This window comes from Cajanus cajan, chromosome 6 (genome assembly GCF_000230855.2).
Source record: "Cajanus cajan strain Asha chromosome 6, NIPB_CcT2T_4, whole genome shotgun sequence".
Lineage (NCBI taxonomy): Eukaryota > Viridiplantae > Streptophyta > Magnoliopsida > Fabales > Fabaceae > Cajanus > Cajanus cajan.
Window position 1 is genome coordinate 45,266,252 of NC_138522.1, and position 25,270 is coordinate 45,291,521.

The window sequence follows — 25,270 nt, forward strand, 5'->3', positions numbered from 1 at the left end:
TCAAAATTTATCTGTTTTGCTAATAAATTTGCTAAACACACTCCCACATAATTCATCCACTTTACTTTGTGTGTGTCTATTTCGTTTTTCTTTTTTCATAGATAAGGTCCTAGATATTATAATTTTGTTACAGCCATTGTAAAAAAAAATCAAAATTATTGTAAAAACATAATATAATTATTTTTAAAAAAAAAACTTACACCATATAAAGTTCACCAAACAAAAATCTATATAGATACAATAATTTAATTTATTCAAAAAAATTATTTAACGTGTTAATTATTATTTTTACATAATTATTTACACTTCCAATACATCTAAAGACTAAAATGATACCATTTATTCATCCATCCATCTGATCATAATTTTGTTTACTAAATTCAATTACTAGCATAAGTTTTAGGATGGCATCGGCTGTTATTTTAACATATTATTAATTTTCTTATTATAATGTTATATTAAAATACCGGTTAATGTTAATATAATTCTTACACCAAAATTGCATATCAGTTAAATATTTTATATACTAAAAAATTCAAAACTCATTCCTCAAATAAGTTAAATATTTTAATGTCAGTATTTTTGACCATGGACTCGGTTTGTAGCCTTTGTGGCTTATAGATGAATCTTTAGAGTATTAATTTCTAAGGTGTGGCTTTTGCTCGCAATTAGAAATGACAATAAATTTTTAAAAAAATTAAGTTTCTATAAATTTAAAGTGGGTATGAGTACGAGTACATATATGGAACTAGTATGTATATACTTATCCCATCCTCATATGAATTTAATAAATTGGGTATTACTCATACTTGTACTCATGTTTACTACTCCTAACTCACTATGGACTTGGTTGCAACATGTGTTAAACATGTCATTGGATATATCTCATATTTATGAAGTCTCTACTATCGCTGGTTGACAAGAGATAGAGCTCTTACGTGAAAAATGTTTTGCTCTGCCTTGACACATGTTATATGGGTGATCTAGTTATCTAGAAACAACTTGTGTTTTAAAATGTTAGAATCTCTAACCTTTTCGTACTTTTTATGGTTATTTCGATAATCTCATTATCTAATTTGTTTCTAATAGACACACATCACTCTATGGTGGAATTTTGTATTTTCAAGTTTCTATTATCCTCTTAGGCTTTCTCGTGTGACTCAAGTGGCATCCTCCTACTTGTGGATTCATCAAATGTAACACAAATGATGGTGCGAGAGGTTCCCTAAGACACACTACTGGTGGTGGTTTGTTTAGAGATAGTAGTGGGACTTTCTTAGAAGGGTTCACTTTATACATTGGCGTTGATGCTTTGAGGGTGAAGTTGGTTACTATTATGTAGGCAATTGAGCATGCATTTTTAACAAGGTGGCACAAGTTATGGTTTGAATGTGATTCCAGGGTGATTCTACATGCCTTTCACAATCCTAATTAACTTGGTGCCTTGGTCTATTTGAATAGATGGAAACATTGTTTGCTTTTGTGTCTAAGATGCAATTTCAAGCTCCTCATATTTTTAGAGAGGGTAATCAATGTGCTAATAGACTGGTGGCACATGGTTTAACACATAGGAGTGAATTTGTTTGGTGGGACACTATGTCGTCTTTTATCCAATCAAGGTTTTTTCATAGTCATTGTGGTCTTCCTTGCTTTAAGTTTTGTTAATTTTTTCATGGATTTTGGTCTAGTCTCCTTGTTCTTTATTATACTTTTTTCTTCTTATTTTATATATTTTAGTGTGCTACAAATGAATGATAAACTTTGAGGTGCTAATATCTCTCTATCCTATAATAATGTTGTGCATGCCTAACTTTTATTTAAAAAAAAAAAGTTTACTACAAATTATTGATTAAGAATATATATTTGAAGTGTTTTTGAAAGTAGTATTATATCTTATGCTATTTCTTTATTAATTCTTCTTAATATTTTATAAAGAAAATAATTAAACAAAAAATACATTTAGTATATAGATAATATAAAAAAAAAAATATAATACTTTTATATAATAACTAAAATAGTTCATAAAATTATTTTGCTATATTAATATCCTTAATGCATCTGCACAAACATATATGGGAAAATTATGTTAATGAAAATTAAATGTATTCTAAAATGACAATAGTGACTTCCAAATTAAACGTGCAACATGATTTGCAATATCTTGATATTGGAATTGTGGTGGGTCATGTTAGACTTGCAGTCGTATATATGCTAATACTTAATTTCCTCACCAATACACATGGAAAAGAGATTGCCATGTTATGACCCCAATTCAATTGCTTATTAATTAAGAAACTAACTACGTATTGTTCCTTAAGTTCACCAATATATATAGCACATTTGCGTTGTTTCTATGCGATGGTGTTGACAACAGTAAAGAAATAAGTAGCTAGCACACTTATAATGAAAATCTATGTCTCTCAATTTGAAAACCTTAATGATATTCTTGGGTCAATGAAATTCCACGTGTCCCTCGAAAAGCCATTTCACCCCTTTTGTGAAGTTTCAGATTAGCAATTGATATTGGCGACGTACTGATACTAATCAAAACTTAAACAAATTTAATATATACAAGAGACAGGTTGAAGAGTCCTGCCTTCAGCATTTTCAACAAGGCTTAAGAATGTTTGAGGTAATGACAAACAAATAGTTGGGGACAAACAAGTTTTGTGGCATAAGATTTCAAGAGGTGTTGACTTTGGTGGGGTATGTATATATTATTTTAATATTGTTGATAAACAGATAAATTAATTTTCATATTCAAAAAAATATATATTTAGAAATAAAAAAAAATCTTTATTTATCCGGAATCAACTTGATGGCCTTCACATAGCAAAATGATTCTCAAAGTCAATGTTGTCCCATAGTTAATTAACATCTTAATTGCGTACCATTTCAATAGAAACCTTATTATGTATATTATATACTTCTCATTAATCGTTGATAAATACATAACTACCGAGAATTTTTCGCTTAAATCATAATTATTAATGAGTTAGCCTTGTTAATGACTTTTGTATAAATAAATAATTCTTACCTCCGTCTTTGAATCTAAGCAAATTTTAAATGAACTTTGTCCAAGTTTTTTTTTTCTTTTAATGTATTATTTGCTTCTTCCTATTTATTTATTTTTTGCTTGTAACGCCTTTTAGGATTATATAATTGGCCTTGAATTAGTGACTTTTAACTTGTAATCTCCCTTCACAATTTTATTGTTTTTCAAAGTCAATTTTGTCTATGTTGATAACAACTTTAAAATAGATTATAAATTGAAGTATTTTCAACCATCCACCGTGGAGATAATAACTTACGTCTGAAAGCTCGCTTCATATGACTATATCCATTCAATCGATAAATTCTTCGTTTTGAAAACGATTTATAAGATTCAACCTGTGATAAAATCATTTTCAAAATTGAGGAATATCATTGTCTACTATTTCTACAACGACATGATTAATTAAGAAGACATGTGGAAATATATTTTAATATATCTCCTTCGAAATCATTAAGGGTGAATATATATTACCTCTCCAAGTTGACAAGGGATTTTAAAACATAAAAAAAAATTACCACATAAAAAATAATAATTATTTGTTATATAAAAATATACAGTAACAATTACCTTGTTTTATTCGATATGAGCTTTGTATCAAACCAAATAAAATAAAATAAAAAGAGAGGGGATAATATACATATAAGTTAAATCATTGTTTTTTTTCTTCAAAATATTGAATGTATTTAGATAAAAAGGGACTAAATGTCTGAAAACAAATGTGACCAAGTAACAAAACTAAATGATACAAAGTATAATTTTTAATAAACAATAAATATTTAATTAGCAAGGTAGATATTAATTTATCATCTAAATAGAGACAAAATTTAGAAATTTTTAATAAATATAAAAATGTATAAATTGTGAGATGTGCTTGTCTATATTATATTATATGTATATAAGTACTTTTTTTTTCACAAAAAAATTAGATGAGTTAAGTCCTTAAAAATTCAATAGAGACAAGGTAAACTTTAAAATTCTATATTTACAAAAATATTTATAAATTATTTATTGATAAGATTCTCAAATTATAATAAGAATCAAACCCATTTTTTAAAAATTATGAGTGTCTTGTTTACCAACTAAATTAACTTTTGTTGGATTAAATGCATATCGATTATATTCCTTTGTATAAGAATGATTATGGATGAAATTCTTGTTTCAACTATTTATTCAACAACACTCTTATAACTCAAATTTAGTTAATTAAAACAATTTTATATCACTTTGATTGATGTGATCTGTGTTACATTGAGGTATAGAATAAAGAAGGCGGCCTAAGGAATGGACGTGTAAGTGTTTGCATGAATTGTGAACAGTAAAAAAGTTGAAGATATATTGCAGAAGAGTTTTTGGTCATTTCACGCTATATAGAATAAGTAGATTACACACGGAAGCTTTTAACTTTAAGGTGGTTTTTCAATTCCATCTTTCAATTCAAAATTGGTTTTCTCTCCCTAAAAACCAAACACAACAACAAAGACAGCTTTTGGTTTTGTTGCTTCACTGAGAGAGAGAGAGAGGATGTCCTGAGAGGACCGCTTTATCTGAAATAAAGATTTTGCTTCGCAGAAAGTCATCTTGGGAGAGAGAAAGAGGTGTAATAGAAAAAAAAAAAAAAAAAAAAAAGAGTTGTCTTTTGTTTGTTTCTAACTTTGCATTCAATTCAACTCTCTCTCTCTCTCTCTAGTTACTTGCTACAAGCTATTCGACTATAACCGACTCTATCTTTTTCCGTGGAAGAACAAAATGATCTCAAGTGGGAGAAGACACACAAGGCGGTTTCGCCATTCATGAGGGTTACCAGAAGAGACCAAAACAACAACAAAGCTTTTAGATTCTTCTCTTCTGGTCATGGCTTCCAAGGCCACCAACCCAACACCAACTACTCAATTGGAACCACTCCCACCACCACAACACCGTCATCCTCATCATCATCATCAGATACATGACCATCATATTTCTTTCGGAATGATGCAATCTTCTTCTTCATCTTCCTCTATCCCCGGAAACTATGTTCTGTGAGATTTTGTTTTTGTCTTGCATTATTTTCCTTCCAGTTTTATTTTATTTTATTTATGCGCGTGTTTATGTCAGCAGAAGCAAGGACTCTGGAGCTTATGACTTGGGGGAATTGGATCAAGCCTTTTTCCTCTACCTTGATGGACAAGCAGACCCCTCTAGTGTTCAAGATCAAAGACGTGAGCTTTCTCATCAACACTTTTTCTCACAGAGGAAAATTTTCCTTTTTGCTTCCAAATTCACAAAAGGGTCTCCTTCCCAGTCACTTTTGGTTCGTTTAGGAGATTCTCTTTGTTGGCTTGGCTCACACCAAAAGTATGTTTGGCTGATTCGTATCTGCAGCATCGTACTTCCTTTGACCAGATCCTCCCTTCTCAGAGAGGGGCAAAAAATGGAGTGGACATTTTTCCATTTCCAAAAATGAAATTAAAGAAAATGAAAATTTTCTCCTCTCTTTCTTTCTCTCTCTATATTTATTTAATTTATTTTTTGTTTTATTGCTTGGAGGTGTGAGACCATGACATGTAACAAACCGGGTGTCATGATCTCCTTCAAACAAAAACACCACTTGTACAGAAAAGGAAAACGAGTAGGGTATGGGGGTGCCTTCTGCCTTTACTTTCTTTACTTTCCTTCTTTTTTCAGTTTCGAATGAGAGCCAAAAATGCATGATAATTCATTACCACACCAATTTCTTCGCCTCACTCTCACACTTCTCTTGTTTTCACATTCGGGTCATATCCTAATCATTCTGTCCCTTGGAAACCACATACCCTCTTTCCGTCCTTCATTTCTCTCACTTTCTCTCTAAATTATACAGGCACATATATTAACTTGTATTAACTTGCTTAGACATATTTACACACAATTGATGATGCTGAATTTTGTGCATGTATGCGTCTCGGCAGAGAACTCGTCATCAGGAATGAGGCCTCCAACTCTCAACATTTTCCCGTCCAAGCCTATGCACGTAGAGCCATCATCATCCAAGTCCAAGGTGTAATCATTATCTCACAGTCAATTGTATTCGTTGCTATACACTTACACTCTTTCTGTTATTATTATGTGGTTGTAAGTTTGGTCAATATTAATCGTATTAAACAATAACACTATATTAATAGATTCTATTTACATTTGACTTTGTTAGGCTAACGTGGAGCTAGTTTCTCCGCAAACAAGTGGATCTAAGAGACCATCAGAACAGTCTATGGAGATGGCCAACCCTCGAAACGAAACTGCTTCTGCCCCTCAACCACCCAAAGCTGTCAAGGTACGAATAACATAATATAATATATACCAGAAAAAAACATATCTATCTCTTAAATTTATATATAGTTATAAGTTATATAAATGACTACAATAAGAATCAGAGTTTGGTAGCTAGCATCTTTGAAGACTGAGCTTCAATTCTGATCTGACCTTAAGTATAATAATAATTATTATTATTATCATCTGAAATTTCTTTAACTAAATAATTACCTATGCGTTTACCGTGGCAGCGAGAGGGCAATCGCAAAGGTCCAACGTCAAGTTCTGAACAAGAAGGACCTAAAACACCGGATCCTAAGGTTATAAACTCTTAAATTTTTCTTTCTTCCACGTATATATCCTTCTTTTCATGCTAGTTAATTATTACCTTTTAAAAATTGATGCTAATATATGCGGTTTAAAAACGTTGTGCACAGACACTGAGAAGACTTGCTCAGAATAGAGAGGCAGCTAGGAAAAGCAGGCTTAGGAAAAAGGTAAGTGATTCCCCAGGAAGATAATTTTAACTCAACTCTCTGTTGTTTTACACTCTTTCGTAAGACTTGTCAAAGGATCTTACATATCACTCATGTACCATTTTGTTTGTCCTCTTTCTCTTTCTCACAGGCATATGTTCAACAACTAGAGTCGAGTAGGATTAGGCTTAATCAGCTGGAACAAGAGCTACAACGTGCTAGATCTCAAGTAAGCCATATGCTATAACTAGTCATGACATTGTTAAAGTTTTCAAGTTCAAACACCTGTGGCTTTTGCAACTTTCAAGTAATAATTCGTGTATCTATTTTAGGGCATGTTCTTAGGTGGAGGTGCACTTATGGGAGGAGAGCAAGGCCTTCCTGTCGCTATGAATACCACTAGCTCGGGTCTCTTTCCCCACTAACAATATTTATCTCTTATTATATGATGCTATGCATGCTTTATTCTCATAGACTTTCCAATTCATATGTTTTTCTTTTCTTTCAGAGGCTGCAATGTTTGACGTGGAATATGCTAGATGGCTAGAGGAACACCACCGCATAGTGTGTGAGCTAAGAGCTGCAGTGCAAGAGCACCTTCCCGAGAACGAGCTTAGAATGTTTGTGGACAATTGTTTGGCGCATCATGATCAAGTAATGAACCTCAAGAGCTTAGTGGCCAAAACAGATGTGTTCCATCTTGTTTCTGGCATGTGGAAGACCCCAGCTGAACGTTGCTTCATGTGGATCGGTGGATTCAGACCATCTGAACTCATTAAGGTACATATAAATTTATTGTAATTAACCAAATCTGGTTCAGAAATGCTATATATCCACATATTATAGTCATGATTCATGACTCAACACTATATGATGTGACAGCTATAAGACAAAAACCAAACTAGATGAACTTGGAGGTCTATTAATTAGTAAAATTGCAAGTGATCAAGTTTCTTGAGATTTTTCTCTCCAAAAAGTCTCTTTATTTTATTTTCAATTTTAATATATTACAGTCCATAATTAAAATTTGGGGTGTGGGGTGAATTTAATTTTGATAACTTGTATGCGGATAGTGGGGGAGAAAATTGGGGTGCGTTATACATTGTATTCATTACAAGAAGTTAATCTTATAAATGCTTGAACTCCGTTTTGTCGGTGGGGTCACCAGAAAATACGACTGGTATGAATTCAACGTCATCAATGAATGATGACAGGAATCATGAAGGTTTCCAGTAACGGTAGAGCTAGGCTTCATTCCCATAAAGCTATACCTTTTACTCTAATCTCTAGTTAATTAGAACTGGAGATCGATTGAGAAATTAGCCAGTAAAGAGAAAGAGAATGGCACGGGTCTTTATCTCTCATTTTCTTCTTTTCAAAATGTTGTTGATGGGAAATGGAATAAAGTTCTTTCCATGCCCATCTCTTTCTTTGTATTGTAGTTAATCAATAAATATTTATGATTTTATACTTCATAGTTTAGCTATTTGCATATATAAGAACAATTTTTTATTTTATTTTTTATAATCTACCATCTTTAAAAATAGCTGGTTGCAACGTTAGTTTAATTATATTGATTTGATTTATGTGTTTTAGATTATTCTGAATCAAATTGAGCCTCTGACGGAGCAACAAATATTGGGTATATGTGGGTTGCAACAATCTACGCAAGAATCAGAAGAGGCTCTCTCACAAGGGCTTGATGCTCTCAATCAATCTCTCTCAGACACTATAACATCAGATTCTCTGAGTTATCCTCCCAATATGGCTAACTACATGGGACAGATGGCCGTGGCCATGAACAAACTCTCCACGCTTGAAGGTTTCGTGAGACAGGTACATTGCATTACTTTGACTTATAACTGTTTCTCGTAATTTTTTTAATGTGTGGATATATATAGTAACATATTTATTACACCTCAAAATGTTCACAACAATTGACCTTTTAAGTAAAGAAAGAAAAAAATATATATTCTCTTGCTAACTAAAATAATGTAATATTTTATGTGTGTCAATGTCATCACTCATTAAAAAAATGTTCATCATGGACATTGAATTTGGCATTGGTGATTTGGTGAGGGAGTTTCGTGACCCTCTGATCTTGGTTTAGTTTTGTGGTCCCCCACGACCAAGTTTTCATAAGGAATCTCGTGGGGTCAGGTAGGAAGAAGAATCTGTTGTTCTTAGGGTAGGGAGACCTGCTCCAACCCCATGAACTACTCCTTCCATGCATGTCTCTCACTTGAGGTTGTTACATGGAATCTACAAACATTATAAAATCTGCTTCTTATTTAGACGTACATTGGGGTGGCTAATGTTTATATCTCGAAAAGGACTCTGATTCCTTTCGGATCTGTCAGGTACAGGTACTTGGATACATTATATTTATATGCATACCACAAACATGCACCTTAATAAGGAAAATTACATGCAAGGTGTGTGTAGTAAAGCTTAAAAGTAGTAGGAAAATTATTTCCTGGTTATAGTACTAGTTAAGATTAATACACATGTTTATTTTTTGAAAATGATTTGATATAGTTTAGTACTCATACATATTAGTTACCATATAAGAACAATAAAACATATTGGCTCAAGTACAGTAACTGCAGTGCTGAAAGTTTTATATTATTTTGAACATTTCATTTAAACATTGAATGCCAAAGGTGTTAGTGTTAGTGTGTAGTGTGTACTATTGATCATATACACGTGATACTAGGACAGATCAGTGGTCCCTTACCTCACCGATAAAGTTCTAATTAAAAGATATCTCTAGTCCCATATCTGTCTGATGTCATGGTCATAACCGTTTGACTTGAAGACACTGCATAGACCCGTCTCCATTCTTTTTTACTACTTCTAACAAACTAACAATGTTCGTGTCTAATACGGTGTTGTGTTTGGTTAGTGGAATTTGGGTAATGCATCACAAGGTGTAGACGTACGAGTTTTGAATGAAATGGCAAATGGGGCATATGCTTCCTTTTCTAAATAGAAATAGGATTTGATTTTTGAATTATATTCGTTGAAATCTGTTAACAGTTTTGGTAAAATGAACGTGATTTTTTTTTTTTGAGAAATATTACTACAATAAAAAGAGTTTTGTGTATAAATATTGTTAATTTGTTTTTTGGAACATATTATTAAATGTATATAATTTGTTATTAAAAAACTTAATAATATTTTTATATAATTGAATAACATTTTTAAATATTATCAAAATAGTATGTTTGTAACATTTTAATGGTGTTGCTAAAAAAAGTTTTAACTTATAAAATGAATTAATTTTAATATAGATATTGTTATTAATTATTATATTTTATGTTTCTTAAATTCTTACAAGTTCTCTAAGAAAATGTTGAAGACATTTTTAATTAATATAATTAATTATATATCAAATATCAAAGTTCATTTATATGATATAATATATATTCTTTATGGATCATTTATTTACTCAATATAAAACTTTAATTATGAAAAATAATTAGAAATAAGAGATTATATAACCTTTTTTACTTGATGCGCTGCTTTAATTTTAGGAGTAACTAAAAAAAAAATATTAAGGAAAAAAAATGTTACTTTTAAGAAAAATGTTACAAACTAACCTATATAACATTTTTTTACTCGATATAAGACTTTAATTTTAAAAATAATTAAAAATAATAATATTAAAATAAAGAAATATTATTCTATCTATAATAATATTATTTTTAAAAAATATTAAAAAAATTTATTTATTTAATATATAGTGACATTTCAACAAATGTAAATAAGATAATATTACTAAAAAAAAAAGTTAAAATGTAATAGTGTATATATGGCAGCTAATCTTCACCGCACATCTTCATTTATATGCATGGGTTGTATTCATGTGACCAAAGCTGGTTCACCAACTTGTACAAGTAATTTTTCAACAGATGAATAGATGGTTTAATTAATTACAAGGAAACCAAGAATATACATCCTCGTTGAACCAGTTATAACCAATCAAAACAATGGGAAACGAAAAACCAGAAGGAATCTTTAGGTAGATAGAATAGACTAATCATAATGATGTGAGTTTTACAACAAACCTTTTGCCTTAATTCATCTGTAAGCTCATCCGGTAGTTGTTTGACCATTTTGTATTATTAATTTGTTCTAGACTTCTTTTGGTCACAATGCTGACTTCAAGTTACTCCTACCATGGTCCAGGGTTTACGGTGATCATTATTGTTATGTTGTCGCCATTTCGGTTTCAGAAATCCAATGTTTGAATACATTGTCTCTATGCTGAACAATAATTGTCAACCTCTTTGAAAAAAAATGCATAAATTATATACTAGTATGAATATAATAAGGTGTACCAATCTTCTACTACCTTCTTTCATATTAAAGTGCTTTTAAGGTTAAAAGATCCAAATTTTGATTAAATGTTCCAAAATTTGACTACGAAAACTCATCACAAGCTGGAAAATAAGTGGGTAGATCGTGTTTTCAAATCATGTTGTTGTTTCAAAGCAGAAAGAGAAAAGGAAGCCACTGATCCAGTTTCTCCTCCAACCTCTTTTTTGTCTATTTCTGACCATCATGATTTCATTTTCTATCTTTTCAGTTGAAGTTGCATGCAAAGGTTAATTTCCTACCCATATACATATGTTGAATTCACAACAAGAATCGACCCATAAAGTATATCAGTAATTAACAGCGTAATTTTTTTAATTAAAATTAACACGTTTCATCTCATAAAACTTGTCTCTATTTTTACAACAGAAAATTGGTAACAATATTAACTATTTTTATTATTAGCTAAAATAGGAAGTGTCACTAACATTTCTCTAGAATAGTACTTTTATATACAATTGTGTTCAAGTTTTGTACTGGAAGAAATAATTTGTTTGAGATTGAAACGAACTTACAGGCAGATAATCTGAGGCAGCAAACGATTCACCGTCTGCACCAGATCCTAACGACCCGTCAAGCAGCAAGGTGTTTTCTGGCCATAGCGGAGTACTTCCATCGTCTGAGAGCCCTTAGTTCGTTGTGGTTGGCACGCCCTCGTCCAGAATAGCAAGTGATAGTGGTTGCATGCATGCATCCCTAGCTAGCTATATATATATATGTATGCCCTTAATTTATAGATTCTTAAATTATAAATTAAATGTTGTCTCTCTTCACTTTGGCACCACCCTCCCTCTCTATCAGCTGTATAGATAGACAGATAATTAATATAGAATTAAATGTTAACAACTGTAGCTAGCTCTCCCTTCCTATTTCTTTCTTTCTGCAAATTTTTGAAGGTGTGTATGGAGCCATTTTTGTGAAAGAAAGAGAACATGGAAGGGGGAGGGAGAATTAATGGAGGTTGAGTTTATTAATAAAGATATAATATTGAAAGAAATTTAATTTGGTTTTGTTTGGTATGCGTGGAAGTTATGTGACTTGAGATAAAGAGAGTAAGACAAGGATTTTGGTTTCTGAGACACAAACGGAAGCTTGTGCTAAACTCTATCGGCCATTTGGCTTCTGAAGGTTGCATGCATAGGCTCTTTTGTCATTGCCATTGATGAATCATATATACATTGGTTTAGTCACCATTTTTTTTTGTTTCTTAATATGATATTTTCGATTATCGGTATCCTATTTTGTTTCATCCTTGTGATTGTGAATGGAGTAAATTAGATGGTCCATCCTGAAAGTAGGTTGTAAGTTGTAATAGTCAACTTCATGTCAGGAAGAAAAAAATAAATTCATGAGTACTCCCTATCGATTATTCGAAGATAGTAACAAAAGTGAAAAAAACAAAAAAATTACTACGAGTGTAAAGTTTTTTTTTATAACATTTTTCAATAACAAATTATCATAATTTGTTGATTTTAATCTATACTACATATACTAATAAATAAAAAGAATATTGAAATCTTTAACTATTTTTTATCTTTATTTTTTAAGATTATTTTACCCTCAAATACATATAAATATATAGATTAAATTGTACTTTTGATCATTTTATTTTTGTCAATTCGTAATTTTGATTTTTTATATTTTTAAAATACAAAATTTTAGTCGTGTCATAAATTTGATCTTCATTAATAATTAAATTTTAATGTTGTTACTTATTATTACTTAAGTATGTGATATTTAGTAAGGTGATATGTAAAAAAATTAAAAATAAATAACATAATTTTTTTTATGTATTTATTTTATCGAGTGATTAGTATTTATTTTATGAATAAATTTTATTTTGAATAAAATTTATGATTAATAAATGTCAATTTGATAAGAGAATCAAAATTATGTATCTTTAAAATTAAAGGAACTAAATGTACATCTTTATTTTAAAACTTAAAATTTAAAATAGACAAACCAAAATTACATATTAATAAAATATAGAGAAACCAAAAGTGTAATTTAACCAATTAATATATTAGTTATGATAGTTACATAAGGATACACGGATAATTCTTTTCTCTTCCTTGCATGCTTTCGGTCCCCATCATAGTCTTTGGTCTTAAATACCTAAGATGGATTGGAGTGTACTTATAAAAGTCACTTCAACAATCAAATCAATATTTAGCCTTATTGAGATGACTTATTAAATGTTGTAATAAATGTGATCTAAAAAGTGTATTATTATTTTACCCAACATGATTATTATTCAGACTAAAATCTTTAAAATTTCTTGAAACCGATTAAGAAAAATCAAGAGTCATCTCTAACCAACGAAGGCCCCGATTTTTGGCGGGCTCAATGCGTGTGGGTTGTGGGTTAACTAGTTGGGTTCATCAGTTTGAGAAGCTTTCTCTCATGTCTTATATATGTCGTCCTACACCGTCGTCCTTCATTGGGCTTTATCACTACTTTGTTGGGGGAAATTGTTGAGTTTCAGATCTCCGCATCACCACCCTTGTCAACCAGAATATGGAACAACGAGCTTCTCAGTGGTGGTGGCCATGGCAAGGAAAGGTTGAAGAGAAGAAGATGTTTGCAGCGTGAAGAAGAAGGAAAGGTTGAAGAGAATAGGATGTTTGCAACGTGAAGAAGAAGGAAAAGTTGAAGAGAAGAGGATGTTTGTGGAGTGAAGAAGATGAAGATGAAGATTGATGAAGATGATGAAGATGATGAATGATGAAGAATATGAAGATGAGGACGAAGAAGATGAGGACGAAGAAGATGAGGGGTCGAGTTCAGGAATATCAGATTAGAAAATTTCAACATTAAACCCGACCATTCAAACCCATTTGAACCTGAAATTTACATTTGAAAAAATCCAAAATCCATTAGAAGCAATCTGCTTCATCAAATTTGAGTGTTTTTTGGTCGATTTCGAATGGCCGGAAATCTTTGCCTAGGCCTAATTTATATTATACCTTTATTAAGCGTATACCTTGATGATGAACTTCTTCTCAATTCTTGATACTAATAGGTTTTTTATATGCCCTCAACACGAAATTCTTCTTTAATAGTCCTCAACTAAGACCCAAATAGTTCTCCACCTATATTTTATCAATATACATGTCCCTAAGTCTTGAAGATTTATTTATTGTTATTATTTTGTTAAATTGAAAAGGACCTATTCCTAGGCTAACTAGGTGCCTTTTTTATGTTCCTCAAGAAGTGTTAGTGTCTCATCATATTCCTTTTGACATTTTTAGCGCTGAACCCCTTGAACATGAAGGAGTCCATCACTCTAAACCCTTTCCATAATACTGGTATTGTTAGCCCGTCACCCTTCCCATAAACTTTTAAAGCCTTATACTTATTCATATAAAGATTTTGAAGTTAGTTTTGTTAAAGTTGGGATTTACTCTTTTGGTCATGCACATTTTTTGATAATACTGGTAAGCCTCTTTTTCCTCTATATTGAACTCGTGTGTCAGGGTGGTATGTGAACTTTCTATTGATTATTTGTCCTCGAAGAGCGTTCAAATCTTTCTTTTCTTAATATTATTTCCTACAACCTTTCTTTTAGGTATTTGATTGAGTTGCATAGATCTCCTGAACCTCTTAGAGATATTGATGGTAAGTTTTTAATTCTATAAGATTTTCACTTCTATTTTAGTTTGATTGTTGACTTCTTTATTCTTGCAAGAATTATGGTAAACTTCTTGTAGGAGTTTTTTTGAAAAAAAATAACATACAAAAATTATCATTTGTGTATCTATTTTAACAAGTAATTAGTGTTCATTTCATTAATAAATTTTATTTATATTTTTTTATCTACAAATGTCATATTACTTGCATATAAATAAACATTAAAACTTAATTATTAATAGATGTTAATTTGACAAGAGAATTAAAATTTTATATTTTTAAAATTAAATATTTCTATTTTAAAATTTAAAATAAGGACCAAAATTGTATATTAATAAAAATAGAGTAATCAAAATTTAGCCAAACAGATTAATTATCTTTACTTTTACTCCACCTTTCTTTTTACATCCTTTTCTCTTAATTTTTTTTTCACTTTACAGTTATCTCTACCTTCACTCACTCTAGTGACACAATAACTACCCAACCTGTTATTTTTAATTTATTTTTATTTTAAAATATAGAGATAAAAAGTATCTCTTTTCACTTAATAATAATTATTTTAAAAATTATATCAAAATTATTTTTTAATTAATTGACAATGTAAAAACTGTATATCTGCAAACTATAAAATATCATCATATATTTTATATTTTATAGCAAAACTATATGTATATATGTGACAAAAAGATGTATATTTTTTTCTTTTGGATAAACTTGTTATTCCAACTAAGTACCTGTGAATTTCTTTGATAATTATAATAAACTTCTGACACAAATTTTAAATTTTTGTTTGTATTTTAAGTCTTAATCAATAGAAGATCTAACTTGATTGATTAAGTATAATGTGTGAATCATCATAAATTTTTCAATACGAACTAGTCAATTATCGAGTTCAATTTCAATGGATAAATATAAAGTCTTAGTCGTGTAAAAACAAAATTAAAACAGAAAAATAAAACAATAAACACAAGAGAAATGAGTTATAGGCAACTTCTAAATTTTATTTTAAGTAAATTTTACTCCTCTTATGATAATATAAATATTACATTATTCTTTCTCCTTATTAAAAAGATTAATCTCATCTCCTTGAATATTTGAATATATAACACTATTTATTTTTTAAAAGTTTTCATTAGAGTTACATTAACTTTTTAAAATATTATTATTAAAACATCTTTTACACTAATATTTTTTCAAATACATTCTCAAACATACAAATATTACACTATAGTTTCTCCGTTTATTTAGATATATACTTTCTTTTGATATGTGTGTTTGTATGTGAACACATGTGTGCTTACTAAGATAGTAGTTAAATAATGTATTAAATTTTTTTATAAATATTTAAATAATGATATTTTTATATAATATTAATTGTATGATTAATTTAAATAATACTATAAAATAGAAAGAATTTTTTTTTTAATCCTTCAAAATATTTCAGAATGTTTTAGTCTCTAAATTTATTTAACACAATTTTAGTCTCTACATTTAAAAAAAAACACACACACACAGAGAACACATAAACATTTCTAGTTCCTAATGAAAGACTAAAATTAATACATTTTTAGTTCTTACATTTATCAAAATAATATGATTTTAGTTTCTTATTAGAAACTAAAAATGCTTTTTTTTAATAAATGTATGACATAAAAATGTATTAAATTTTTATAAAAACTAAAACTAACATTTCAAAATACTTTGAAAGATAAAAACATATTTTATCCAAATTTATATCTATTAAATATAATTATCTTATATCATTTAATAAATGTAATGTTAACATTATATGAAAATTAAACATACAATTGTTTATAAAAGCTTTTGGTTTCTGAGACAAACGAAAGTTGTGTGGAAATCTGTAGTCCATCGGGCCTCCAAAAGTTGCATGCTTAGACTGTTTGTCATTGTCATTGATAAAGCATATATATCATATTAAATTTAAATTTAAAATAAATAATATCATATCATACGTGTAAATTTCGAATACTCTTTAAAGTATAATGCTCTTCTTAAAAAAATTATATACCTTTACATACAAATAATTACAAGAATATCTAAACAAAATTCACTTATGTAATATAAATATGTTCAATTTTTTTTAGATAGTAAAAAAAGGTGTAGAAATATCTTGAAAGGATGCAATGTCTTGCTTCAATTATTGCTTGGGGAGGGCTGCGTTTAATGATTTTTGGCCCACAGACTAGGGTTTAGTGCCTTACAAAAGTATTGACATTTGCCTCTCATCAGTAGAAGTTGCTGGGAGTCCAGTGCTTCATTCATTGCAATACAGATAAGACATGCAAATTTGGCACATCAACTTGAAGGATTCGATTCTCTCTTTGTTCTTTTTTGACCAATTCGGGCAGCAATATTAATATTTTTTTTTTCCTAGGCCTAATGCCCTATCCAACATATATACTTAAAAAGAAATTACACACATGATAATTGAATTTTGTTAATTTTATCTGGTCTGATGGTTGTAATGAGTCCTGCTTAGTTTGTGTTGCCGTGTATAACTAAATCATGAAAAAAATTGTATATAAAAGCAATAGATTAGTGAGGTGTATTTAGGTGCTTTGGATATGTAGCAAGATGGGAATGAATGAGTTGGAGTTTAGAAAAGTTAACTTTTTCTCTTCTTTATAAATTATTAAATTAAATGTATGCCCCCCATTCCCACGGCATTCTATAAATTCCAACGCGTTTGACATTGAAGAAAAACGAAGGGCACATTTCCTATTGCTGTTCTCCCATGTTGCATTCTCGCTAGAGAATGCAACCATTAGATGACAGTATAACGGTTACACTGTATTCCAATTAAATTCTGAACTTATGTGTGAATGCTGAGATAAAACTAAATGGTACACAGATAACACTCATTTAAAACCAAGTCGATTCAGCCTCAAGTTTGTAAACGAGAATGCACTAAAGAAAAATGCACCAAAGACCTCTCTAAGTTTAATGACAGTTTCCAAAGGAGAATTAGACGAAAGAAAAAAATTATCTTTTCAGAAAAATTGGTTACGGCAACGTCTTCGGAAGTGAAATTAACAATATAAAAACGGAAATGCAACATTTCGGTATCTTGCCTGGTTTTTATTTCTTTTCTAAATGGAAAAGTATGTCGAACTATATCAGAATAAGTATTATTAGGTTTAAAAATCTGTGAGACATGATAAAAGCAATTATCAAGATATAATGTTAGCTGAGTACACAACAAATTATTTGTGATCTATGATAAAATCCAAACATTCTAACATATATGAAGCATAACATTTCTCGTGTATTCATCAGTTCACAACCGTAACACTAGAGAAAACAACTAACTTAGTCCCCAATCAAAACTTACAGATACATAAGAAAAAAAAATATGAAGCATAGCAAAAAGTTAAAATATGGATATGATCAAGCATCTGCAATGGTAACCTCAACCTCCACACCAGGTTCAATCGTGATAGAGGTAATCTGCTTAACCACATCTGGGGAACTGTAGAGATCAATGACTCTCTTGTGAACACGGAGTTCAAATCTGTCCCATGTGTTGGTACCTAAACAAAACGCAAAAATATCATTCATTCAACAATAAAAAACATTCAGAAAGTCTAGACATTGAACATAATACTTCAAAACCAAGTCATTAAGCTATGTAACACAACAATATTAGTGTTTCATAAAAACATATGAACAGGAAGGAATTGTGACAAAAAAAAAGCACAACACTTTTCAAGCTTTTAGCCCTAACAGAAGTCTTTCCATTTTACAGGCTGCAAGAATTCTCATGTTCACCCCAGTCACAAATCAATTGCATGATAACAACCGATAAAAGAGCCAAACTTCCAAGCCATGGTGTAAAACAATAAATTTATATCCTATTGTATAAACATCAGAATTTGTTGAAGAAAAATCTGATTTAAGTACCAGATTTAATTGAATAAAAATGAAGAAAACATAATGTAGATACAATTTACCCTGTACTTCAACTAAAAGAATGATAATTGAAACAAACCATATTATTCATTTCACACTTAATACTTTGTCCATTTCTGAACTTTGAACAGAATATAACTCAAAATAAAAAATAAAATAAAAAAATAGAAAACCACTTTTTTCCCTTCCCCTTCCCCTTCATAAAGCCCCATCCAAACATCTCCCCAACAGCAGTGTTACCGTGTTTCGAGGTGCTGATACTCACATAAAATTTGAATTTCATATGACAAGAAATGACAAAAGAGTGAAAATACCTTCACCACAAGGGGACTTCCTGGTAGTAATGTGAAGAACCTTAGTGGGCATTCTGACGGGTCCCTTAACCCTGAGACGCTTATCCTTGGCACCGCGAACCAAGTCCGCACAAACTAATAGTAACACGAAAACTCAAAATTTATGCTAAGGATTGACAGAGACAATCATAAAAACAAGAACTTGAATGAATTGATGCATACCCTTTTCGAGATTTTTGACGTGCTTGGAGGAAAGCGTGATCCTTATCTTGTGAATCTGCTCCTGGGGGTCCTCCAACCCTTGCTTAATCGGCTTCATCGCAGTGTACGCCATTGTCGACACAGATGGAGAAAGGAAGGAAGAAGTCGCTGCGTGAGATAGCTAAGAGAGTTATGGTTTTAGGGCAAAACTCTCTCAAATTATTAAAATAAAACCCTAAGTCTCCATCCATCTAAGCCCAATATCCCATTTCTTGGCCCAACTTACAAAGCTTTCCGGACTTTTCTTCTAAGCCCTCATTACTAAACATACTTCCCATTTTTTTAATTTGTTTTTTCTTACTAAAATCCTCTCTCTCTCTCCCTAAAAATGAAATTTTGAAATAGTTGAATGAAAAAAAATTAATTAACCCTATAATATATTTATACAAATATAATAATATATTAATTATTTGAGAGAAAATAAATTTTTTATTGTTAAAAATGTTGAAAGATACCAATATTTTTTGTTATTTTAATATTAAAATAATTAACATAGACTATAAAATAATATTTCTAAGTTTTATTAAAATTAGTGTTTATTAAAATAATATTATTTTATTTCTTATAAAATAATATAAGTTGCTCTTATATGTGGATAAGGTCTTTTTTCCTTCTCCTAATGTTTATACCTTAATAGAAGGACTTAGTATAGAAGGTTTATAATATTAAGTGTCAAAAAGTTTAAACATAGGGTAGACAATTTGATGGTAAAAGAGTTTTATGTCAAAAAAAAGTCTAATTTTAGTTGGTTAAATAACTTGTGTTATTCGTTATTTTTTTATGGTTTTTTTTTACTATTTTTTATTTTCATGCATGAAAAATAAAATGTATCCATACATTATATGTTTAATATATTCAACTTTTTACGATTTGAAGATGTTCTCCTTATGTAAAAATGATGAATAACGTAAACTTTGATTGATGTTTACTAAGTCAAATATTTGTATGAGTCTTCAAACTCTTTGATTTAGTTTGGTTAAACAAATTTTAACTTATGTAAGTGTATTTGAAAAAATTATTCAATGAGATATTTTTTCTTGACAATTTTTGACTTATTTAGTAGGACTCTAAATGTCTTGACTTGTAAGTTTTTGAATTTCTAATTTGTAAACTGTCAGCTAAATTATAAACTAGTATTACTAAATACATTTTTATAAAAAAAATTATTTTTTTAACTCTTATAATTATAAGCTTCATTATGCTTAAAATTTAGCTTTAGAAAAAGATATCATATCTATATAAATACATTATCTTTTACACACACAAAAATAGTATATTATAAGAAAATAAAGTTACTAAACTTTACTTTAAACCCTAAATATTAAATATATCATAAATTATCAAATTATCCAAAAATTTAAAGATCTAAATTTTAATTGTGGTAGTTACAAAAGAAAATTATTAAACTTAAGAGATTTATAAATCATTTTCATCATAAGACAATGTTGTTTCAAGAATTGTCAATCTATTTATAATCTTTTTTCATGCTCTTACAAGAGATTTATTAAAGAAACTTCTTCTTGATACAATGATGTTTATATAAATTAGATTCCATGAGAATGTTCTTTGAAATTATTTTTCTACTAGTGTCTTGAAATTTTTTTTAGTAAAAATATTTTTAAAAATTTTCTTGGATGTGAAAAAAAATATTTATATCTTATTTAAATATCTATATAAAATCTTTTAATATTTTATCTGTCTATAACTATTAAAAATACGAAATATCTCTATTATTTTAGCATATAATAATAACAATAAATAGAAAGATAAGAAAGTTATTTATAAGGCTAAAATTCTAATTTGATTCCTTATAATATTTTAAAATTTTAATTTAGTTCTACTTTAATTTTTTGATTCAATTTAGTCTCACGTATCAAAAATACTAACAATATTTATTTTTCGTCTAAATTTCTCAAACGTCATTTAAAAGTCATGAGAATCACGCTCGTGATTTGCACGGTGTAAATCACATAAAAAAATCTATTAAATAAGAGCAGTAAGAATCACGTTTATGATTCTCAATCACATGAACACTCTTAAATGACATTTGAAAATTTTAGACAAAAAAAAACATGATTAAAATTTTTATTATGTGAGACTAAATTAAATCTAAAAATTAAAGTAAAATTAAATAAAAATTTTAAAATATTATAAGAGATCAAATTAAAACTTTAACATAAGAATAATTTGAATTATTTATTTAGTTGGAACAAGGAAATCCTAAAAGGTGAGTTTTCTAAGTTATTGTGCGCGGAGAGTTGAATGTTTTGGTTGGATCGCGTTGTTCTCGGTTTGTGTGTGTGATCGATATCCCTTTGGATCTCTTGAGAATCTATGGTGGTGTGAGAGATCTAAGGTGGGGATGGTGACGGTGAATCTGGGTATGCTTCATTATGTGTTGGACCATATATACGGAGCATTCATGCACAGAACTAAGATGAGCACGCCGTTCTTCTCGCGAGGGTGGGGTGGGACGAAACTGGAGATGCTGGAGAGGATGATAAAGCAATTGTTCCCGGAAGTGCAAGTGGCGGGGCAGAATTGGCCTCCCACTATGATTGAACCGGTTTGGAGAACCCTTTGGGAGACCAAGACGGCTACTTTGAGAGAAGGGGTATTCAGAACCCCTTGTGAGGACCAACTGCTTGCTGCATTGCCCCCTGAGAGCCACACTGCAAGGGTTGCATTCCTCATCCCCAAGCCTCTCCCCCCTCACAAAATGGCCTGCGTCCTTCATCTTGCTGGTAAATCTCTCTTTCACATCTTTCCATTTCAATCTTCTCTTTCATATCTTTCCATTTTCTTATGCTCTGCAGGAACCGGAGACCACTCATTTGAGAGAAGATTGCGCCTTGGTGGACCTCTCGTCAAGCAAAACATTGCAACCATGGTACTTGAGAGGTCATGCTCTTTTCTCAAACCCACCCTTTTCTCCTTCAAACTATTCATTTAATGTATTCCTCTCTTTATGCAAATGCAGTCCATTTTATGGACAAAGACGGCCTATGCTGCAGCGTGGTGCAAAACTTTTGTGTGTTAGTGACTTGCTTTTATTAGGAAGAGCAACCATTGAAGAGGCACGCAGTCTCTTACACTGGTTGGACTCTCAGGCAGGTTTTGGCAAGATGGGTGTTTGTGGACTTAGTATGGGTAATTTTCATATTTTAACCTCATCCATACACAAATCAACTCCTTTTAGATCCAACAACATACCGCTTGTCCCATCACTGTAACCAAACAAGTTTTCACTTTTCCAATCTCCTGGCTTCTCCTTTTATGTAATTTTTTCAATATTTCTATGTAGTCCAGGAGGAGTGCATGCTGCTATGGTTGGATCACTTCACCCTACACCTGTTGCAACACTCCCTTTTCTATCTCCACATTCTGCCGTTGTCGCATTCTGTGAGGGGATTTTGCAGCATGGCACTGCCTGGGAAGCGCTCAGGGAGGATCTTGCTGCCCAGAAGGTTGCAATGACTCTCGAGGAGGTTAGAGAACGAATGAGAAATGTTCTGTCTCTCACAGATGTCACACGCTTTCCAATTCCCAAAAACCCCAATGCTGTAATCTTTGTTGCTGCCACTGTAAGTTTCATATTTCATCATCATCACCTTATGAATGTGTATAGTGAAACTGGGAAGAAATTTACATCTAACAGTCGTTCATTTAAATTGCTTTTCCATTTCCATGTCTTTTTGGATCCTTTTATTGATATGTTTTAAATGTGTATCGACTATGTTCTTTTTCATGGAAATACAGCAATCTGAAAACACAAACTTTTCTGCCTTATTTTCTTCCTGTTCCTAAATCTGGCTATTGCTGTGACAATCAAAATCAAGCTAAAAGTTTATCAAACCTGAGAGAATTTCAGTTAGGTGCACTGGTACATATGAAGTGCATTTGATACATATTAAGGTACAAATGCTTAATTTTCTGAATAACTTTTTGTTATGTACATTGTTTGGTGAATAGTGGACAGAACAAACAAAATAATGTTAAATTTATTACAATATCCTTTTAATACTAATTATCATAATGAATTATTATTATTATTATTATTATTATTATCATAATGAAAATGATAGTGGCAAGAATTGTAATGATAATAATAATATTGGTGATAGTGTTGGCTGCAGTAGCAGCAATGACGCTGACGGTGATGGTAAGGTTTGAAGTGGTGTTGGTACGACATTATGGTAGTGAGTGTTTTTGTGCTCAGAACAAAAAATTGTCCCATGATTCATTGAGTAACAAAAAAATTAGACTTCTGTTATGTTCTTCAATTTTTTGTCCAGTCCCATGACCCCTTTATAAATCAAACTGGAAACAATTATATTTGTTTTATTCAATACAATGAATTTTAGTGAATTAAACGAACTCATGTGACTTTTGTCCTGGCTTTAATTAATCAAAAGATAATTTGTTTTCTTATATTTGGTTGAAATTAAAAACCGGTATTGACAAATTGTAAGCACGTAAAAGGTTGATCCAAATCACTAGAGTTTTTGAACCTTCTGAAATCCTCAGAATGAAGGGACACTTTGCTGTCCATAAAATCATGTTTTATTGAGTTGTCTGCATTTGTCACTGCTCTTAATCATTGTCGCATTGTTTTGCAGGATGATGGATACATCCCAAAACACTCAGTCCTGGAACTTCAAAAAGCTTGGCCCGGTTCTGAGGTGAGATGGGTCACAGGTGGGCATGTCTCATCCTTCATTCTCCACAATGATCATTTTCGAAGAGCCATTATGGATGGTCTTGACAGATTACCATGGAAAGAGTCTCCGTTGTGATACGATTATTGCACATGAAGAAGAATTTGTTATAACATTGTTGATTGATACAGTCAGTGGTCCTTCCCACTTCGCATACTCGTCTAAACTTGTAACATTGATCTCAGATCTCCATCCCCAAATTATGAGGGAAGGGGTTGGAAATAATTATCATCCAGAAAATGTACATTGAAGTCATAACAAGGGGAATAGAAGTTTCTGAAGAAACTGATGAAATTGTTGTATGTGAATTTGACTGTTCTGATCTCTCTTCAAAGCTTTTAGAGTAAATTCTGGACAACACCTTGTTATTAGTCTCCTCATGCGTAATACATTTGCACCTTGACACCATCACCTTATTAATATCATCCAAATTCTCAACTAACAAATTGTGCTATTTTAGTATCTTTAAACTCACCAAATGTAATAATATCAATGTTTTCGGATTAACAATAAATCCTTTTAAACCTGTCAAAAAATAAATAAATTCTTTTAAAAGTAAAATGTTTATTTTGATATGTTTCCATCTCATATTATTCTACTTCTTCTCTAAATTGTCTTGTCCATTGATCCTTGATATACAATTTTGTCTTAGGTAGCAAAATAAATGAAGTTCCATAGTTAGATGCACAATCAAATTCAAATGAAGAAATGAACTCATGATTCAAATTAGAAGAAGGAATTAGCAGCATTAAATTGGTCTTTCAATAATTACTAATTATTCCAAATTTCATCTTTTATGAATTATTTTGATAGGAAGTGCAAAATGTTGAGAGATAAATTTGATGGCTTGTTAGATTCAAATGATCATTTATACTGTTTTTTGATGAATGGGACTAAGCGTCCGTTTATTAATAAGGGGGGAAAATATGAGAAATAGTGTAGATGAAAAAAAAAAGAGAAAAAAATTGAAAATTAAAGGGTTTGGTTTCAGAAAAATAAAAAATAAATAGGAAAGAAATAGAAATATAATAAGCATTTTATTTAATAAAATAAATAGAGCTGTGAAAATAAAATGATTGAATGAAAATTGAGGTGAAAAATAGAGGAAATACTAAAAGAGGAAAGAAATAAGTTGAATGTAAATAAACGAGAAATATAGCTAAAATATAAGTATTTGATTTAAAAGATATATAAAAGAAAAAAATTAATTCGGGTGATTTTTTTTAATCAATAATATAATCGATTAAAATTGATTTTTAT

General features: G+C 30.4%; 3 protein-coding genes across 7 annotated transcripts; 2 read left to right on the top strand and 1 right to left on the bottom strand.

Moving 5' to 3' along the window:
• Positions 1–4,456: 4,456 nt before the first annotated feature.
• Positions 4,457–12,260, top strand: LOC109797142 (bZIP transcription factor TGA10). Of its 3 annotated transcripts, none has more exons than XM_020357069.3 (11): positions 4,457–5,073; positions 5,150–5,253; positions 5,983–6,071; positions 6,222–6,344; positions 6,574–6,642; positions 6,760–6,819; positions 6,950–7,027; positions 7,131–7,206; positions 7,307–7,578; positions 8,395–8,634; positions 11,696–12,254. In XM_020357069.3, the coding sequence occupies exons 1-11, from the start codon at positions 4,907–4,909 to the stop codon at positions 11,843–11,845; spliced, it is 1,428 nt and encodes a 475-aa protein (XP_020212658.1). In that variant the 5' UTR covers positions 4,457–4,906; the 3' UTR covers positions 11,846–12,254. The 3 variants fall into 3 exon arrangements, with proteins under 3 accessions (XP_020212658.1, XP_020212659.1, XP_020212660.1); XM_020357070.3 differs by having other exon boundaries at positions 4,459–5,073; positions 5,153–5,253; positions 11,696–12,244; XM_020357071.3 differs by lacking the exons at positions 4,457–5,073; positions 5,150–5,253 and adding an exon at positions 5,695–5,808 and having other exon boundaries at positions 11,696–12,260.
• A 5,752-nt stretch (positions 12,261–18,012) lies between these two features.
• On the bottom strand, positions 18,013–19,445 carry LOC109797194 (small ribosomal subunit protein uS10y). The gene is made up of 3 exons (XM_020357150.3): positions 19,254–19,445; positions 19,053–19,166; positions 18,013–18,359 (listed from the first exon to the last, which is right to left on the bottom strand). The coding sequence occupies exons 1-3, from the start codon at positions 19,363–19,365 to the stop codon at positions 18,217–18,219; spliced, it is 369 nt and encodes a 122-aa protein (XP_020212739.1). The 5' UTR covers positions 19,366–19,445; the 3' UTR covers positions 18,013–18,216.
• Positions 19,446–21,492: 2,047 nt separating this feature from the next.
• LOC109796873 (uncharacterized) lies at positions 21,493–24,318 on the top strand. 3 transcript variants are annotated; one of them, XR_003803981.2, is made up of 6 exons: positions 21,493–22,036; positions 22,109–22,193; positions 22,273–22,442; positions 22,602–22,876; positions 23,052–23,207; positions 23,912–24,049. XR_003803981.2 is itself a non-coding variant. In XM_020356705.3 (5 exons), the coding sequence occupies exons 1-5, from the start codon at positions 21,655–21,657 to the stop codon at positions 24,086–24,088; spliced, it is 1,089 nt and encodes a 362-aa protein (XP_020212294.2). In that variant the 5' UTR covers positions 21,495–21,654; the 3' UTR covers positions 24,089–24,318. The 3 variants fall into 3 exon arrangements, 2 of the variants coding, with proteins under 2 accessions (XP_020212298.2, XP_020212294.2); XM_020356705.3 differs by lacking the exon at positions 23,052–23,207 and having other exon boundaries at positions 21,495–22,036; positions 23,912–24,318; XM_020356709.3 differs by lacking the exons at positions 22,273–22,442; positions 23,052–23,207 and having other exon boundaries at positions 21,494–22,036; positions 22,597–22,876; positions 23,912–24,318.
• The last annotated feature ends 952 nt before the right edge of the window (positions 24,319–25,270 follow it).

Excerpts from the sequence above, each read along its gene's own strand:
- LOC109797142 (XM_020357069.3), top strand. The coding sequence starts at position 4,907 with ATGGCTTCCAAGGCCACCAACCCAACACCAACTACTCAATTGGAACCA. Across the intron at positions 6,072-6,221 it reads CATCATCATCCAAGTCCAAG|GCTAACGTGGAGCTAGTTTC; the intron begins GTGTAATCATTA and ends TGACTTTGTTAG. Across the intron at positions 7,579-8,394 it reads GACCATCTGAACTCATTAAG|ATTATTCTGAATCAAATTGA; the intron begins GTACATATAAAT and ends TATGTGTTTTAG.
- LOC109797194 (XM_020357150.3), bottom strand. The coding sequence starts at position 19,365 with ATGGCGTACACTGCGATGAAGCCGATTAAGCAAGGGTTGGAGGACCCC. Across the intron at positions 19,167-19,253 it reads CGTCAAAAATCTCGAAAAGG|TTTGTGCGGACTTGGTTCGC; the intron begins GTATGCATCAAT and ends TGTTACTATTAG. Across the intron at positions 18,360-19,052 it reads GAAGTCCCCTTGTGGTGAAG|GTACCAACACATGGGACAGA; the intron begins GTATTTTCACTC and ends CGTTTTGTTTAG.
- LOC109796873 (XM_020356705.3), top strand. The coding sequence starts at position 21,655 with ATGGTGACGGTGAATCTGGGTATGCTTCATTATGTGTTGGACCATATA. Across the intron at positions 22,194-22,272 it reads GCAACCATGGTACTTGAGAG|TCCATTTTATGGACAAAGAC; the intron begins GTCATGCTCTTT and ends ATGCAAATGCAG. Across the intron at positions 22,877-23,911 it reads TAATCTTTGTTGCTGCCACT|GATGATGGATACATCCCAAA; the intron begins GTAAGTTTCATA and ends ATTGTTTTGCAG.